Source organism: Takifugu flavidus, chromosome 21 (assembly GCF_003711565.1).
Source record: "Takifugu flavidus isolate HTHZ2018 chromosome 21, ASM371156v2, whole genome shotgun sequence".
Taxonomy (NCBI): domain Eukaryota; kingdom Metazoa; phylum Chordata; class Actinopteri; order Tetraodontiformes; family Tetraodontidae; genus Takifugu; species Takifugu flavidus.
Genome location: NC_079540.1, coordinates 5,633,249 through 5,650,965, shown reverse-complemented (window position 1 = coordinate 5,650,965; position 17,717 = coordinate 5,633,249). Strand labels below are relative to the sequence as shown.

Sequence of the window (17,717 nt, the reverse complement as noted above, 5' to 3'; positions counted from 1 at the left end):
GAGACCAACTTGACAGGACAAGAGTAACCGACGTTTACTACGCTACTAGCAAACATGCTACCATGAATGCGTCTAGCGATGCTAGCTTGTTAGCTAGCTAACGCTACAACCCAAGTCGGCGGCTGGCAATGCGATACCAAAACAACACTTGACACAAGTCCTGGAACCTTTCTTGGGGGGAGGTGGGCAACACCTCCATGTGCGTGCTAGCCACATGGAGCATAGTAACTCACCCGGGGGCTATGACTTGTCCAAGTTGACAACATAGCTCCGTGATTACTCCTGCACGGTCCGATCTCACCTTCTTCTCGGGCACCCTGACAGCCTCTGTCCCGCTTTTCTCGAGTATGGGGGCACACAGTGCTAGCACGGAGTCCACGTTAACAACAGACCCCACTTTGACTTTCCACTCCAACAGCCGTAGCGGAGCAGCCGAGGAAGACGAACAGATATCCGCCGCTTGCACCCCGGGGCCCATCGATGCTGTACCGCCGCCGCCACCAACTGAATCTGCAGAAGGATCCTCCATCTGTATGTGAGTAAATGTGTGCCATCAGAGTTTGAATTTGATTTTTTTTTTGCATCGACATCCGACTTTGAATTTGGAAAAAATAAATAAAAAAAATCCCAAAACATCAGGTTTGTAGCACATATATTATTTACCTCGAATTTTGAGTATTGGAAAATTCGACATGTAAAAAGGGGGGGAAACGAAATAAAATCAACGTCTGAAAAATATCCAGTCGCAAATATTCAGCTGCAAAAGAATACTCCAGTCGCAAACATCCAGGTACCCAAGGAAAATCAATCGAACCCTGATTCAATTCGTTCAATATCCAGCCAATCAGCTTACGCGCTACTAGTCATGTGACACAACGGGGTAGCTTTTTTTTTTTTTTAAATTGACATCCGTACAGAAACAAACAACGGTTATTGTCAGATTACAGAAATTTACACATTTAAGGAATAAACAATTTAGTAGGTCTGCCCAAAAATCGCCCGAAAATTCTGTTTCATTACAGAATGTTGCAAATGTGCTCAAAACACAAGCACTGATTTAAGAGTTAAGCAGAGTATATTCCATTAAGTGAAAAGATAACATTCTCAATATCATCCAACAGACACATTCCTTTCCCTAGAACTTTTTTAGTAAAATTGGGAATTCTTTCCAAGTAAAACGTATCTATAATTCCGCAATAGGGTGTTATGAGAACTAAGATTGTGCTTGAATGTAATTTTCCATTACAGTAGAACCTGTTAATGGAAGGCTGAAAATTTGATGGTCACATTTAAGGGAGAAGCTTCCTAATCTCATAAAAACTGGAATGTGGAACCACTGACTGTTTCCATCTCTTAAAAAGGATCTTAATTTTAATGGTTTAATTAAAACAATCCATATCGGGCGATGTGCAATAAACAGCAGCACTTTAGCACTTTTGAATGAATTTTACCAACACCATGGTAAATTTAGAGTAAACGCACTCACCGAAGCGCCATCAGTGGAACTCCCATTAGTTGACATAGCTGCGCAAATGATCTTTCCTGGTTGAGTCCCCCGCGTTGCAGCCGTGGTGGTGTCACATGACCAGTGGTGCGTAACGTGATTGGCTGAATCTTGATGAACCGATGCGGGGATCTATTGCTTTAGCCTGGCTAACCGGATGGGAGTATATTTATTTACATTTTAATTTGTTTACGCCGATTTTTTTCGCATGTCCATTTTTTACACAAAGAAATTGTTGTATTTGTAGTAATTCATAAATTACTTATTCGCAGAAAAAACATTAACGAAGTCACGGACAGTTTTTACTGATTTCGTTTTGTATCACGTGTGCACATAATTGGTATTATTAAAAGAACGAAAGATGAATGTCCATAGTTTCACCAATTTGCGCAGCTCATAAAAATAAAGCTATAACCCCACAAAAAAAAGACCGCCTTTGGACGAAAACGGAAGTAAGGAGAAACTAGGAAGTGTATGCTCTTGCTTCCGATCCTCTTTGGTAATCACCAATAGCGGTCATGAGCGTTTGAGCGCAATAGTTTGTTCCCGTGGTCAGCTAGCAGGAAGACGACTTTGGACAACGTTTCATCACAATAAGCTGAGCTGAGTGGTTTTTCAGGAAATATGACAAGGGAGACTAACAGAGTGGTAGGTATATTGTCTCTCCGGGCATCATTTGTCTTGTTTGACAGCGGCTTAGCATTCTTGCTCAGTTAGCCAGAAGCTAACCCCCTGACCTGCAGCCTGTCGCGTTCCAATGTCTTTTCGAATGAGCAGCAACCTTGGTTTGGTAAACGATTGATGGGTGCTTTTAAGAAAGAGAGCAGCAGGTACGTTGGCATATTTGTGGCCGACGGTAGACATTCCCCCCTGCTTTAGTTTGTTGGACATGTCAATGTTCAGGTCCCTGACCATCGCTGCTATCTGCACATCAATTTGTCAACGCTGGAGACACTTTGTCCCTCAGATACCGACAGCGAACAAAAACAACAAAGTAACCCTGATTACACGTTGGCCCTGATCTAGACCCCTTTACACGCAGACACACGCACACGCAGGGGTTTGAACATTTGTCCTTGTGGGGTCTTTGCGTAGACTATTAATTTGTACAAGCTAAACTAAGAGTCCTTCCCTGAACCCAATAAATCACAGCTTGTCCTTAATGAGTTGCCTTAAACAGGCAGTTCTGATGCAGAGCAGCGGACCCACACATGATGTAAAAAGACTCTTATTTATCCTTGTGTGACCCAAATGAGAAGATTGTGAAGTTATCAGGGAAGTGGAAACATCTCGTTTAGCTTCGCTCAAACATGGCTTGTAAACTCTCTCAAAACTCCAATTAAGACCATCACAACATTTGTTAATTTTTAATATGGCTGTTCAATGTTTCACGCATGTTTATTTTGCTAACCTTCCACCAGGAGTTGGTCTCGCCTCTGATTTGATAATTAACAGTAAAATCAATTTACTCTGCACATTTGAGAAATCTGACGAGCAATAAATTCAGCCGCGCTGCCAGGGTTCCCTCGCAATCCCATAATCTTCCCAAAGGTCCGAGGCAAAAACAAACTGTGGGTTTGTACCGGAAAGATAAGACTCTTCCCGGAATCTGCTCTTCCAGGTTCGGACAGAACTCGGGCGCAGATCTTCAGACACGGCAGATTTATCTCACTTTGGCTATTTTTGCAGCCCGAATCGCAAAATCCTTAAAATAGTTCCTGTTTTGAATATTCATTTGCTTCTGACGCAGCTTCTGTAACTAAAGCTCCGTCAGTAAATGAAAGGAACAAATCCATCAGAAATTAACTGGATACCTAGAAATCCTCACAGAAGTCCAGTAACCGAGACCTTTGACAGACCATCCCAACCGTTTTGTTCTTCCTCTGTAGTTCCGGTTGTGTTTGCACCACATGACTCTGCTCAGAAGATGTCCCCGTCCCCGTCCCGGCTCCTCGCTGCAGACCGCCAGAACCTTCAGCTCACTCAGGTCCGTCCCTGCAATGACCCTCAACGTCGAGTTGGCAACGGCGTCCTGAATTTGTGCCGCCGTTTCCTGCTTCCAGGGAAGGAAAACGCAGAGGGTTGCTATGGAAGACGCTCGCCGGCGTCTCGGTGGGTGTGCCCGTGGCAGCCGGCCTCCATTACGCCGCGTCCCCTCCGCGGGAGAGGAGGAAGATGAGGATCGTGGTTGAAGGATTCGGTCGCCTGTGCAGGTTCGTCTTGCACGCCTCGATTCTGACGCTAAAGCGGCCTCTAGCGTTTATTCCACGCAGCCCTGAGCACATTCCAAGTCAACTTCCGACCCTTCACCGTGCGTCCTCAGGTCTCTCTCGGTGGGAATATTCATCTCCGTGGATTACTGGTGGACCACCAACATGGCTCTTCGTGGCCTAGATGAGGTAAGCTCTTTCAGGAAAACCAAATTAGGGAATACGATACAATAATACTTTCAACAATAATAATTTATAAGAGAATATTGTCCTTTGGAGCATCATGTCTTACCGCTGTCCTCCCTTGCTAGAGCAGCCCATCATATTTGGCTGAAATGTCAGCCTGCCACCAGAGGGCAGCAGACTGCATCGTGGACGGAGCTCTTCGCAACGGCGGCCTGTACATCAAGCTCGGCCAAGGTCTGTGCTCCTTCAACCACCTCCTGCCCCCCGAGTACATCCGCACCCTGCAGGTCCTCGAAGACAAGGCCTTAAACAGGCGGTACAGAGAGGTGAGATTGCTACGCTCACGTTGGCGGGGGGCGGGGAGGGTAGGGCGGCGGGAAATTTCTCAGGCTTGTTTGTCCGGCTGACAGGTGGACGCTCTCTTCCAAGAGGACTTCAACAAAACCCCGCAGGAGCTTTTTAAGACGTTCGACCACGAACCCATCGCCGCTGCCAGCTTGGCTCAGGTTCATAAGGCGGAGCTGTTTGACGGGACGCCGGTCGCTGTGAAGGTGAGCGGCAAAGGTCACAGATGCGTCCGCAGTTACCTCTAAGGACGCCTGGAGTCCAGGATTTAACGGCTTTGCGTAGAGAGTACATGACATTATTCCTCATAAAAATGCTAAATATTCAAAACTTAAAGTACATCAATAATGCGTTATATCTACTAAATGCTAATTTACTGATAGTCACTTGAATCTGTGGGCGGGGCTGCACAGAACATTGTTTTTTAAACCCCACAACCATCCATCAGGTGCATTATTATCAGTGTATAATATATGCAGATGACACCTGATCGTATTTATGAAAACACCAAACAGGAAATGCTTTTCTGGAGACACGTTGCTTTATAGACACGCGTTCAATTAACAACCTCAAACTTGGTTTAAGAACAAGCTAGCTATTAGCAGCGTCTAGAAAAACCGAGTTGTGATGGCCCATTAGACCACAGTAACATCGTCTCAGGCCTATTGAAGCCTAATGAGCAGTTGTTCCGGGTCCCCACAGGTGCAGTACATAGACCTCAGGGATCGTTTTGATGGGGACATCAGAACCTTGGAGATCCTCTTGGATATCATCAAGTTTATGCATCCCAGTTTTGGATTCCGTTGGGTCCTGAAGGTCAGGAGGCCCTTTGTGGATGGATGTGCGAAGCCATTCAGGTCAGACACAAACTGGATTTCGTGTGCTTCCTGCAGGACTTGAAGGAGACGCTGGCCCAGGAGCTGGACTTTGAGAACGAGGCCAGGAACTCCGAGAGGTGCGCGCAGGAGTTGAAGCACCTCAGTTTTGTTTCTGTTCCCAAAGTCTTCTGGGAGCAAACCAGTAAGGTGAGTTTGTTGACGGACGTGCTGACCGTCCCCGTCGTGGTTGACGTGGTCCGTTTCCGTTCCTCAGAGGGTTCTGACGGCCGAGTTCTGCCACGGCTGCAAGATCAACAATTTGGAGGAGATCAAAAAACAAGGACTGAGTCTGAAAGACGTGAGTGGAAACGCTCGGAGTGGCCGAGACTTTAACCTGCGGAACCTTGAATCTGACGGTCTTTCCGTTTCTCAGACCGCCGACAAGCTGATCCGAACGTTTGCTGAGCAGATCTTCTACACCGGTTTCATCCACGCTGACCCGCATGCTGGAAACGGTGGGTCCAACACCCACATCTTCCATTATTAGCATTTATCACCAGATTAGCCTGTTCATTCCGTGACCTTTGCCCCTTCTTGGCGTTTTTATCGGCAGTTCTGGTCCGACGAGGTCGAGACAACACGGCGGAGCTGGTTCTGTTGGACCACGGCCTGTACGAGTTTCTCAGCCACTGGTAAGATTTAAAGTCTTCCTCCGAAAAATGTCCGCCGGGGGCTCTAACGTCCGCTGTCCTCTGGCAGTGACAGAGTGGCGCTCTGCAAGCTGTGGCGGTCCATAATCCTGAGAGACCAGGCCGCCATGCGGAAGTACTCCAACGCGCTCGGGGTCAAAGGTGACGATCTGAACGTTTCCAGCGGTCATTGTTGTCAATTTAGCTGATTTTTCGGTCCATGCGAAAAGAGTACTTCCTGTTCTGCGAGATGCTGCTGCAGCGGCCCATCAACATGCGGGAGCTGGGCCTGTCCAACATCCTGAGCCGAGAGGAGAACGCCTACATGCGTGAAATGGCCAGCCAGCGCTTCGAGAGCATCATGCAGGTGCTGAAGTCCATGCCCCGACCCATGCTGCTCGTCTTCCGCAACATCAACACGGTGCGCAGCATCAACATTACCCTCGGGGCGCCGGTGGATCGCTACTTCATCATGGCCAAGAGGTGAGTGCGGCGACAGGAACGCTGATAAATGCTGCGCCCAGAGCTGTGACGGGCTGTTGGATCTTGGCGCTAATCGTTAAGGTTCAAAGACTCAGGAGTGAGACGTCGTAAGTTTAGGTTTCATCTGTGTTGCCTGCATAGCTCCGCCCACATTATTACAGACCCGCCCATTTAGGCCTGCTGCTGTGTCGAGCTCAGATAGGAACAAAGGTGCGACGTCTCACTCCCACAGCCTTAACCTGTCACTGGGTGGACCGAGACCGGGGCTTTGACTCTTGGCTGTGTTCCGATTTCTGCACATGAATGTTTTATTGTTTGAGTGAGATATTTGTTGCTGACATTAAACCGTTCCATTTGCCGCTCAGCGCCGTGCACGGATGGGGGAAAATTCAGGCGGAGACGGCGGGGATGCTGCCACAACTCTGGCCCTTCCGCTGGGCCAGGGCGACGTGGGAGAGCCTCAAATTTGAACTAGCTTTACGGTAAAAACTTATTAATTCACATCAATTATTGGTACTGGTGCTGCTGAGTGCTCACAGCCCAGTTCTGCAGGTGGGAGATGGCGGCCATGAGTGTGACGCGGTCTTTCCTGAGCCTGCTGTCATACCTGGGTCTCGTATCTGTGGATGCAGAAATGTTGGAGTACCTAAAATAGCCGCAACACACGTCAGACCTCAAGACAAGAAGCAATTTTTCAACCCAATGGCAGGGGGCACTTACTGCAGGTTGGACTCATGTCTTTAGAAAGTTTTATGCTTTTAAGTTATTTTATTTCACTCAACATCAGGAGTTTGAGCAGCATTTTGCTTCAAAGAAAATGCTGAGATGTTAGGATTCAATTGTCTTCCACTGCTCCAGGTCTTTTATAATTTAATAAATGATTTAGTAGTTTAGGTCCTGTAAAAATAAATGACTGTTAAGTGGTAAGAATGAAATAAGTTGAGTGTTTGACACTGAGGCTGGAGACATCCTTGGGGATTTTTTAAATCAGATTTGGTGGTCTTGTCATTCATTTCAAAATGTTAATAAATAATTCTACCTCTCTTTTATAAGGAATCTTGTCATTGCTTCTAGCTTGGGTGGGTGCCTTGTTGGCTGTTCTGTTGGGGGGGGGGGTGCCCTGTGGCTGTGGGGGGCCTGGTGCTGTGCCACCTGGCCATCACCACCAGGGTGCCCCCCACAGTGCCCACATGCCAACCCAGGGCACCCTTGCATCCACCCAGCTTTGGGGGTGTCTTGCCTGTGCTGGGGCCTGAACCAGGAGGCTTCTGCTTCTCAGCCTGGCTCCTAACACCCTGAGCTACCACTGGCCCGCTGGTTTTAGGGTTTTAAACCTTTATGTTTAACGTAACGTCACAGCACCGTTAGGAAAACAAACTCAGCCACACAAGAGGTTTATGGAAACTATTTTTATTCTCAGGTTTTGTTGGTTTGAGTTTATACAAAATATTTATTAAAAAATGTTCGGCAAATTCACGGTTGCAGTGTTTACTGTTGAGTGAAAACAGCGCGTCGAGATGTTGTACGGTGGCTCTCAGAAATGAGCGGTGACCCTGTCGATATCCAGGAGGTCGTCCAGAATCTGGAGAGGAAAAGCACAAGTTGAGCCCCGGAGCACCCACCTCGCGGCGCTCTGACGCTTGTACTCACGATGTCCTGAGTAGTCCCGATCTTCTTGGCCAGCTCGCTGCGCTCCATCATGCTGAGGTACAGGTACTTGTTGAGGAGCTCTCCGTCCAGGATGTTTTTCACCGGGTTCTGCAAGCTTCTCCGGTCGCAGTGCAACATTCTGAAGGCACCAATCGTAAAGTCAGAAATAAAATCTCCAGAGAGCCAGTGGTGAACTTCTGGCATCACAAGCGCACCTGAAGGCCTTTGGGTTCAGACCAGCGTGATGCGACAGCATGGTGGTCAGGGCGTTCTGCAACATCAGCAGGCGGCGATACGTCTTCTCCTGCATGGGGAGAAGCAGGCCGACTCCACCGTCGAGGGTTGCTATGGGAACAGGGATAAAAAGGGCAGAGGATTAGGAGACTGTATGTCTTCTTGGGTTTTCAAAGAAAAGGAAATCTGGCGTACCGAACCACGTGATGTGCTTGTTGTCCCACGTCATGGCCTTCCTGCTGCCAGCCTCCAGGGCTCCTCTGCACGGCATCCTCCAGAAGGTGTTGATGTTTGCCCCGGCGTTGAAGTCGGCTCGCCTCAGGAGACGCATTCCTCCGAAGCTCTCTTTAGCTGCGTGCAGACAGCACATGACGCGTGACCGGAGGAGCGCGGGGAGGCTTCAGCAGCATCACACGTGTCATACATACCTTCAGGTAAATACATGTAAACGTAGAGGTTCTTGTCCCGGTCTGACACTAAGAAAATGGAGCAAAGGTCAGGACGGCGTTTTTTCTAATTAGATTGGATTTACTTGAGGGGACCTTTCCAGATTTTACCCAAGAATCCCAGCTGGTTGTTGTCCACCATGAACTCGATGCTGTAGACCTCCAGAGGTTTGGCATCCTGTATCCAGACACGAGAGGAAAGGGAGTCAGTAACCCGCCGTTTACCCGAGCGCCAGCCGGCGCCGCCCCCGCCCCGTCCTCACCCTGCTGACAAGCGACAGCGTCTTGCTCTCCTCCTGGTAGCGCAGCAGAGAGACGCTCTTCATCAGGTCCGCTGCCAGGATGAAGTTCTTGATGCTCATCATCTGGTGAATGTGGAGCTGCGTGTCGATGAAGGCCATGCCTGTCAGGTCGTTGTCCTTCAGGACCCACAGGAAGATCTGAGGGCACATGGAGGAATATCCTGACTCTAAACCGGGAAGACTGGCCGACAGCCAAGTGCAGCATTGCTGAAGAACCGAAGTGAACCTTCTGTCCGATGGCCGACACCAGGTATCCGTTGCAGTGGCACAGCGCTGTCACCGGGCCCTTCTGCTCCTTCTCGTACAGCACTTTGAACTTGTTCTTGGTGAGCGGCTGGCCCGGCTCCGGCACCACCTCGATCACGTCCAGGATCAAAATCTGAACCAAAAACAAACTTGCTAACTACTGCCATGGAAACCGGAGGTTTCGGTCTGCCTGTGGCTGCTCACCCGGCCCCTGCAGGTGACCTCCTCCCCCTGCATCAGGCAGGTTCCTGCGGCGATGTAGCCCTTCAGACCCGACACCGTCTCCTGACTCCTCAATGCTACGGTCTTCATGCAGGTTACATATTCCCACTCCTCCAGGTCGATCCTGCCAATCGGATAAATGATTTATTTTTTCAGACCTGCTTAAACGGATCAAACACATTTCCAGCCAAACGGATATTAGACATGCATGACGTGTGATGAAGAGCCTTTACCTGGTGTTGGGAATGGCCTCCCAGCTGACCGGAGAGATGAGCTGGATGGAAAACTTGTCCTGTTGGGGATTGATGTAACGTTCGTCTGGAGGAAGGAAAAACAGAATCAACCATTTAAAGACAGATTAGGAGCTGAAATGGATAAAAGACTAAAGTAAAAGAGTAAATATACATCCTCTGTGTATATTCCATTTGATTTCTATTTGATTTTATCTTATTTTTCTCTGAGTGCTCTTGTTGCTGTTGTTGCACTGTAAATTTCCCCGTGTGGGACAATAAAGGATCTGAATCTGAATCTGAATCTAAATAAAGTGAAGTTGCCATGTGTTCTGACCTCGTTCTATAGTTTCGTACTCCTTCTCCTCTCCTGTCATCCTGGGGATGCGAGTGCAGAGCTCTTTCAAGCTGGTGCACACAGCATACACCTGATGGGAAAAAGCCCAGAAAAAAACATCTCGGTGAAGAACTTCACATCAAAGACTAATGACTTCAAAGTCACTGGCATCGATTTCCCCTCCCCAAATCTTTTCTCAGTCAGAAAACTTGACAGTCAGGGGGAGGGGGAGCTTTCAACCTCAAACTTCCTCAAAGTGCTACAATCAATAACACTTCACTATGCATGGAGTGTGCGTGTGTGTGTGTGTGTGTGTGTGTGTGTGTGTGGGGATGTGAGTCACTTTCAAACTGTGGCACGGCGCCACCCTGCAGCGCAGAGTGAGAGGACACTTGCCTTGGACTCCACATGGTACGACACGTAGTGAACTGTGCACCTGAGGGGGATTTTTCGGACTGGCCAAGGAGCGTCGTAGGACAGGTAGGTGGGCAGGACGCTGATCCGCAGCTCACCCTGTGGAGGACACACACGCAACAATGTTAACGCTGTTCACAACGCAGGCAGACTCACTTTGATCAATGACTGTTAAGTGTCATTGTTGAGCCTTAATTGAATGGTATTAACATTCTTCAAAGGTCAGTTATCAGGTCATATATAGGATTTTTCATGGGGGAAGAAAAGAAGGGCAAGTCATTTCCTTCCCAGCTACCTCATCGCCAGGGGGCAGGATGGGAGATATGAGTGTCCAGGGTCTGCCGTTGGGTCTCCTCCCAGCTAGACCTGCCTAAAAAGACTCCCTAAGGCGAGGTCTAGAGGATATTCACCAAACCCCTGAAGCACCTTAACTGGCGGCTGGAACTGAGGGAGCGGCGACTCAACCCAGAGTTCCTCCTTCTCTCTGAGGCTGCGTCCAGCTGCCTGTTTGTGAGGCGCTGGTCCAGCTTTCAGCACACGACTCTCATCTTTGATTCCTCTGTTTCAGCTACCTGTTTGTTGAAGTAGAGGAAGCCTTTGGGGCAGTTGATGTTGTGGAAGGGTGAGAATGACTCGATGGGGCCATCGATGCTCATGGGGTGCAGCCTCAAGGCTCCACGAGAGGTCACCAGCATCCAGTGAGGAGACGGGCCGCAGATAAACACCTGAGACAAGAAAGGACAGGTTGAGAGCCCAGGCGCTATAAAAATATTAGGATAAATATAAAACTTCGAGTACCCCCGAGTATCCGGAGATATCCTCGAAGTATCTGAATCTGCTGATGCGGCCTCTCGCAGCCACACTGTCTTCTGCCGCTGTGCCCTCCGTCTTCTTATCTTTCCTCAGCTTTGATTTCTTCTCTCTGAAGTTTATGTTATGGGGCACCTGGGCAGAACCAAAATAGCGCTCTGAAGACCGGCGTCCTTCACACGTGCTTCAGTCTGCTGTTTGAAAAGGCGCTCGGCTCTTACTTTTTTGAAGCGCACTTTCAGGTTGTTCTGCGGCTGCTGCTGATCGTACGGAAAGGCTTCGTAGATGAGAAGTTCCTGATCCACGTGGACCTACAGTAAATAGACAAAAACGTGATTGAGATAGAGAAATCGCTCTTCTTTTTGGGACCTTCAGAGACGAAACCTACCAGTAAATATGGTCTACTGTGGTTGTATCCCAGTGAAACCAAAGTCACCTCTTTAACCAATGGGATCTCTCCTTGCCGTGTCACTTCCTCTTTTTTACCCTCTTTTTCCCCCTGAGTTGCCGACTGGCCAGACGAGCTGTCCACCAGCACCCGCTGGCCGACCGGGAAGTTCTTCACCAGGAACACTAATCTCCAGTCAGGGAGCTGGTAAATCTGGACAAACGAAAACCAAACTGATACAAGAGAAACCACCAGGACGCCGATGGCCACGTCACACCCCGTACCTCCATCACGCCGCTGTCCCGGGTGATCAGGCACCAGTGGCTGGGTTCAGCTTTGCTGTAGCTCCCCTCAGAAGGTCCTGCAAAAGAGCTGCGGTTCATTTCCTCCTTTGAAGGTCCTGTGTTGGAGTCTCCATAAAGCATCTCCTCCTCGTCATCCACGATGTTAGTGCTGGAACGTTGGAGAAGTCCATTAGCAGGCGGTACCAGTATGAGCCGGTTTAGTTTCTGCATGGTTGTGAAGCCGTACCTGAGGTCCTGGATGATGGTCTCTGCTTCTGACTGGCTTCTGATGCTGATGTCCTCTGTGATGGAGCAGCTGACTTTGTTCTCCGTGGTGAACATTCCGCTGACGTCTCTGTACGCGCACAGAGCGATCACTCGTGATTGCTGGTGGAAGGAAGGGCCAGTTTATTTACCTACGGTACTTGAATGCAGCAATGGAGCATTTAGGTTGTAAATACAAAAATCAAAACTACCAAATCAGGGATTTAGTTCTAGCTGCTGCACTTACTGTGGAGATCTGAGGTTTCTGCAGGGCCAGCCGGTGAGTCTTCCCCATGTAGGAGTCTATCTTGAGTACAAACATGGTGACAACACCCTCGGCGGTCATGATGACCACGTAAGGATCTGCTAGAGAGCAATGCACTATGGGAGAGCCCAGATCCACAGGGATGAAGTGGAGCTGTGTGACTGAGAGCAGACAGGAATAAGAACGATTATTTTGATAGGGTTGGATTTGAAATTTGGCCCCATGAAGGATTGCAACATTTTTCCTACCTCCTTCCAAAAGCCGAATCCCCATGGGGGAGACCTGGATGATGTATTTATTGTCACCGATGTTTCCTGCAAACACAGTTGGTCCCTGGGTGGCAAATCCACTCGTGTCCAGCTCCATTATCTCCTGACCGGTCTGAAGGATCTGAAAGAAAAAAAATGGGTTTACTGTATCCACATTACAGACCTCCATCATTTTAAGCCTCAAAATCATCTGCCTACCATGGTTGAATCCTCCCTGCTCAGAATGAGAAAGCCGTGCTTCTTTGTGTCCTCCTCTGCAGGGGGTTCCGTCTTCTCCTTCCCCTCCCTCTCTGTCTCCTCCTGCTCTTTTTGCACTGGCTCTCCATCCTCATCTTTGTCCATCTCTGCAACATCATCTGAATCGCTGCAGCTTTTTGCAGCCTGTGAGTGAATGAGTGAAAAGCGTCGTTCTGTAACTAAAACAAGTTTTGACCCAAAGAATACTGCGCTGTCAACACCCTGCAAGGTGATCACGGTACTTTTTTGTCTTCCTTGACTTCATTCGAGATGACCGTCCACATGTCGTGGCAACCCGGCAGCTCAAAAGTCGTGACTACTTGTGGTCTGATGCTCCTCTGTGAAGGCAAAAAACACAGAATGGATCTGCAAGTTTTCACAAGCCGGACATCATACAACAGAACATGCATGTCAGCTTGTTTCTGGGGTGTTTACAGGCTACACCATCGATCTCTGAGGCAGCCCTGGTAGACCCAGACATGGCTGTAGCACCATCACTGGACCTGTGGCAGATGGGCCTCACCGCCACAGGTGTTAGGAAGGTGCATATATAATTACACACATAGACATCTAAATAAACCATGAAACTAATGAGAGTGGTTACCTGAAGCACAGACAGCGCGCCATTCTTGCCATGACCGGAGCAGACAACAACCTCCAGGTCAGGCTCAGGGTTACTCTGGAACTATGGGGAACATTGTGAGTATGTACATGCAGCATTAGAGTAAATGTATCTAGATATATTACTTGTCTGGCTAGTTAAATATAAAAAAAACCCATCGTTTTCTGCTTATACCTCTTCAGAGAGAAAAGCTGGTTCACCCATGGAGGCGTTTGCGCAAGGTCCAATGTTGAGTATGCTGTCACAAACCTGCAAAACAGCAAAGCTGGGATCATTCAGAGACAGACAGATGAATTTATACCAAATCCATTCTCTTACCTCAAAAGAGTAGGTGGCCAGCTGGGTGCCTGACTGGGCCTCACTTCCATAGACTTCTATCTCATCGACCTCATCTGCAGTAATAATGTTGAGTCGCATCACAGAGGACAAAAGCGAGGCACACACCTGTCAAAAACGCCACCACAACATACCTGTCCAGTTGCTGGAAGATTCTACTCGTTTCTTTTTACTTGGCGGCTCTTCCTGGAATGCATATAGCAGATAATGAGTGGTGAGTAACTAAAAACTACAGATACTACATGGTCCAAGTTATACCTGTTTATCCATGTCGTTCTCTTTCTCCTTGTCCTGTTTGTCTTTGCCTTCCTCCAGCGGCATGTCCTGGAGTTTCTCAGTGTACTTAAGGAGAAGAGAGTTTCCGAGGCGAGAGCCAAGGAACAGGTATCCGGGCTCCATGGTCACCATCTGGAAGAACCATCAGTCCAACAAAGCATCAAAATCCATTTCAACATGATTATGACCTGGAAAACAACCAACAGGATCAACACAAAAGTGTGCATGAGCATTAGCACACCTTTGAAGATGCTGACAGGATTATCTTCCCCTCTACGCATGAGAAAAATAAAAGTTGCACTGGAACACGCATGCCACACCAACAGGGGGCAATATATTCTGCTTTTGAATAACAATAAACAACTTAGGAACAAGCGTATGACTTCTTTCTGTTCATGACAATAAAGAATATCATTACAGCTGAATCCTGAATGTGTTTCTGAACAAATGTCAAGGCAGAAGCAGCTTAATAGGGAGGTGGATGTACAGGAAATTTGTTTTGAAGTCACTATGTTTGTGTAAATCAAATAGGCTTGTTGTGCTTTAAGTTCCACAAAAGTCCTTAAAGTCCTGAGCAGTTAATAGTCCGACACAGCTTTATTTCAGCATTAAAAGAATGAAGATGGTTAAACTCACACAGGTGGTGAGGACGCTAGCGGCAGCTTTGTCGAAGTGGAAAGCTCGCACACTCCTCATGCCGTCAGTAATGAGCGTCAACACGTAACTGCAAGACAAGAGGTGTCAGTAAAGAAACAGTCACTTGGACTCATTTCTGAAGCAGCAGAAGGCCTCACATTTCTCCTCCCTTTAAAGAGATGACCATCTTGTCATAGGCGATAAAGTCAGCCTGAGAACAGTCGAGTGTGATCTTCACCTCATCCTGAAGACCTAAGAAACACAAACATCATCCAGCCATGAGTAAATGCTAGACTTACGGTTTATTAAAATAAGATTTTCAGGCGTATCAGCTGAAGCAGCTCACGCAGAGGGAAGGCTGTGGTCCCATTTGTAAGGGAATTGAGTGCGACTCCGTATGGTGGAACGCTCTGGTTGAGGTAGAGCAAAGAGTTCACTGCAAACACCACCACACCCCCTGAAAAGATTGGAAAAGTGAGCACAATACTCTTCAAAACGTCAGAAGAACCTTTTCATCTTTACAAGCATCATATTTGAACAGAAAGACTCACCGATGGGTTTGGGAACAGCCATGACCTGCGTGCAGTCGAACGGCAGATTGCTGAGAGACCATATGACGGGATGGACTTTCTGCATTATGTTGAGGGAGATCGCAACAATGCTACACGTGTCCTGACGCACAGCCACACGCCTGCAGAATGATAAAAAGAAAGTTAAACAACGGGGTAAAAACCTTAAAATTAAAAAGAGGGCTTTAAATATGATAAAGTGGACTGACCCGGGCCACGTCTGGTTGGGCTCAAACAGGATGAGCAACGTGGGCTCATAATAGCCATGGAGAAACTTCATGTCAATGATGTTCAGCAGCTTCTCATCCAGCTCACGGACATCAATGATGTAGGTGGGTAGAAAGCTGGACTTGGGCCTGTGGATGAATCAGCATGAGCGTCGATGATGCGGCAAGGTCGTTACCTGATATTACAGAGAAGAGTGTGCAGGAGTACCCTTCTCCAACTCCGACTTCCTGCTCATCAGTGAGGGTGTCCTTCCTGAAGGGCAACACTACGAGCTTGGTGCCGTAAATGAGCATGACGGCACAGCGATTCTCTGGATCAACCCGGACAATAGGAATGTGTACGTTCTGCACAAAACCATCCTGAAAATGTTAAAAAGGAGACACAGTTCAACCAACTTGATTTGGTGCTAGCAAATCTTTCCATTCAGTGTGTCTAATATGCTGAGCATACTCTGAGTTCTAGTTCCTCAAAGTAGTGGAGGGAAAGCGTCTTGAGGTCATGTGTCCCGGGGTCATACTCCACTACAGAGAGCTGGGGAGAAACCAGACAACTTCTGATTCTGATTCAAAATTCAGCTTCTGGAGACAAGTAAAAGGTGTCAAACACGATATCGTAGTCAATCAGCCCCTCACACTACCTTAGCATCTTTAAAACTAAGAAGTAAGGCATCTCTGTTGGCTCCGACGAGCTGCACACTCTCCATGGACATCACATTACCAAAGAGAGAGAATGCTGCCACCTGCTCCAGTTTCTCCTTCCGTGTTTTAGAATCTGTAAGCATCAAGGTGGAAAATTATACACTTCTGCTATAAAGAAACACAGCTAAGAAGTCCACACACGGTCCACACCTGAAGACTTGTCCGTTTTTGACGTGCTCTGAAACAACCACAGAAAGAGGAGCATGATCATTTGATGGGTTCAATGTTACAGCTTCTCCTTAACATACTGCATCCCACAAGGTACCTCAACATCGTGTATGATCCTGTAGACAAACAGCTGCGATGTTCCAGCTACAACCAAGTTCTTCTCTTTGCTGGATATGAAGTTGCAGTAGACTGAAAACTCCACGGCGGTGGGGGTGTGTGCTTGTCTGTACACAGCATACATCCTGACGACATGCACGCATCTGACAGGGGAAGGGAAAAAATGCATGGAAGTGTCTCTAACCTTGTACAAGCTGATTAAGTCAAGTAAACACTGGGATAAAAGGTGGTCATTTGTACATCGCAAGTTTTGTATAATAATTAATACAGTAGTAATGTATGAATGAACTAGATATACAACATAAACAGAGTCAAGTAAGTTAAAAAAAAAAGCTACATGACGAAAGTGCACATTTGCTGTGGATCTGTCTATGGATTATGCATTTTTAAACACTAAATTTTGCAGATAAAGCTAAGCTTTATCAGAACGTTTAGGGTTTTGAAAAGGGTTCGTTATTAATGAGAATACACAATAATGTGTGTCGGCATCCCTTCACTCCACAAAGCAAAATTACGCGATATTTTGTGAGTTTTGTCGCTGAAATATGAGGACGCAGGTGTACAATGAGCGCGTGCTAGTTCAAAATGTCGGTTATTAATGAATGCTATACATTTGTAAATGTCGAGGCAGCCAAGAAAAGATCAGCCATTTAAAGCCAGAACAGCACTGGCTATTTACGACTTTATGGGTATTTGTGCTTCACAAAATGAATGCATGGAGAAGCCGGTAGCACTATATTTGTAGCCAGAGCATTAGCTTGCATGACAAAACGCATGCAACAGACTGCAGTTTATTTCATCAAAATAATAAATAAAAACTTTTGACCTACCTATAGCTTGACAAAAAATCTGTATGATTAGTTTTCCTCCTCTTTTATAAATTCAAGGATCCATATTTGTGGGTTACTTAGCATCTACTTATAATAGCCGTCTATGCTAGCTGTTAGTGATCTTCTTCGTTTTGTTTTCCTGTAGCCTGGACACGCCGCTGCCTCCTACAGGCCAGCCGTGATAATACAACCGAAACACATATGTTTTTTAAACGTAGTTTTCCAAATACTGACACAAGCTGCAACACAACCAGCGGTGACACTGATTATTAACACATTTTTTACATAATATGAATGACGATGGGGTTAAATAATACTTCTTACAGTTTATCTGTAGTGAGAGATTGTTAGTTGACATATATTATTTTAAAATGTAGCCTTTTGTGTTTAACCAATTCAATTCC

The 17,717-nt window shown here is 47.2% G+C and overlaps 3 protein-coding genes across 6 annotated transcripts in view; 1 reads left to right on the top strand and 2 right to left on the bottom strand.

The window, feature by feature from the left end:
- The window catches only part of ctdp1 (CTD (carboxy-terminal domain, RNA polymerase II, polypeptide A) phosphatase, subunit 1), a 29,065-nt gene extending 27,469 nt beyond the window's left edge, over window positions 1-1,596 (bottom strand). The window contains exons 1-2 of one of the 2 annotated variants that reach the window (XM_057020219.1): window positions 1,487-1,596; window positions 234-529 (exon numbers count right to left, since the gene is read on the bottom strand). In XM_057020219.1, the coding sequence (XP_056876199.1) occupies window positions 234-529; window positions 1,487-1,522 (332 nt within the window). In that variant the 5' untranslated portion in view covers window positions 1,523-1,596. Of the gene's footprint in view, window positions 1-233; window positions 530-663; window positions 824-1,486 lie in introns of those variants that run through there. The other variant, XM_057020220.1, reaches the window with a different exon arrangement.
- adck5 (aarF domain containing kinase 5) lies at window positions 387-7,287 on the top strand. 3 transcript variants are annotated; one of them, XM_057020222.1, is made up of 15 exons: window positions 387-535; window positions 3,394-3,491; window positions 3,568-3,717; window positions 3,828-3,903; window positions 4,026-4,226; window positions 4,311-4,451; window positions 4,948-5,061; window positions 5,139-5,270; window positions 5,338-5,421; window positions 5,497-5,578; window positions 5,677-5,755; window positions 5,823-5,914; window positions 5,983-6,235; window positions 6,601-6,717; window positions 6,788-7,287. In XM_057020222.1, exons 2-15 carry the CDS (start codon window positions 3,415-3,417, stop codon window positions 6,888-6,890), a joined length of 1,701 nt encoding a protein of 566 aa, XP_056876202.1. In that variant the 5' UTR covers window positions 387-535; window positions 3,394-3,414; the 3' UTR covers window positions 6,891-7,287. The 3 variants fall into 3 exon arrangements, with proteins under 3 accessions (XP_056876202.1, XP_056876201.1, XP_056876204.1); XM_057020221.1 differs by lacking the exon at window positions 387-535 and adding an exon at window positions 1,991-2,152; XM_057020224.1 differs by lacking the exons at window positions 387-535; window positions 3,394-3,491 and having other exon boundaries at window positions 3,611-3,717; window positions 4,031-4,226.
- A 342-nt stretch (window positions 7,288-7,629) lies between these two features.
- cpsf1 (cleavage and polyadenylation specific factor 1) lies at window positions 7,630-17,473 on the bottom strand. The gene is made up of 38 exons (XM_057020218.1): window positions 17,314-17,473; window positions 16,464-16,626; window positions 16,349-16,376; window positions 16,138-16,271; window positions 15,951-16,031; window positions 15,708-15,859; window positions 15,482-15,628; window positions 15,255-15,394; window positions 15,050-15,160; window positions 14,862-14,955; window positions 14,704-14,791; window positions 14,050-14,199; window positions 13,926-13,977; window positions 13,774-13,847; window positions 13,630-13,704; window positions 13,438-13,518; window positions 13,076-13,171; window positions 12,795-12,977; window positions 12,576-12,717; window positions 12,310-12,488; window positions 12,046-12,185; window positions 11,799-11,967; window positions 11,515-11,727; window positions 11,348-11,437; window positions 11,115-11,261; window positions 10,889-11,041; window positions 10,299-10,415; window positions 9,903-9,993; window positions 9,569-9,653; window positions 9,318-9,459; window positions 9,094-9,246; window positions 8,829-9,005; window positions 8,677-8,743; window positions 8,548-8,595; window positions 8,315-8,470; window positions 8,101-8,230; window positions 7,886-8,024; window positions 7,630-7,817 (listed from the first exon to the last, which is right to left on the bottom strand). Exons 2-38 carry the CDS (start codon window positions 16,605-16,607, stop codon window positions 7,770-7,772), a joined length of 4,416 nt encoding a protein of 1,471 aa, XP_056876198.1. The 5' UTR covers window positions 16,608-16,626; window positions 17,314-17,473; the 3' UTR covers window positions 7,630-7,769.
- Between the last annotated feature and the right edge of the window lie 244 nt (window positions 17,474-17,717).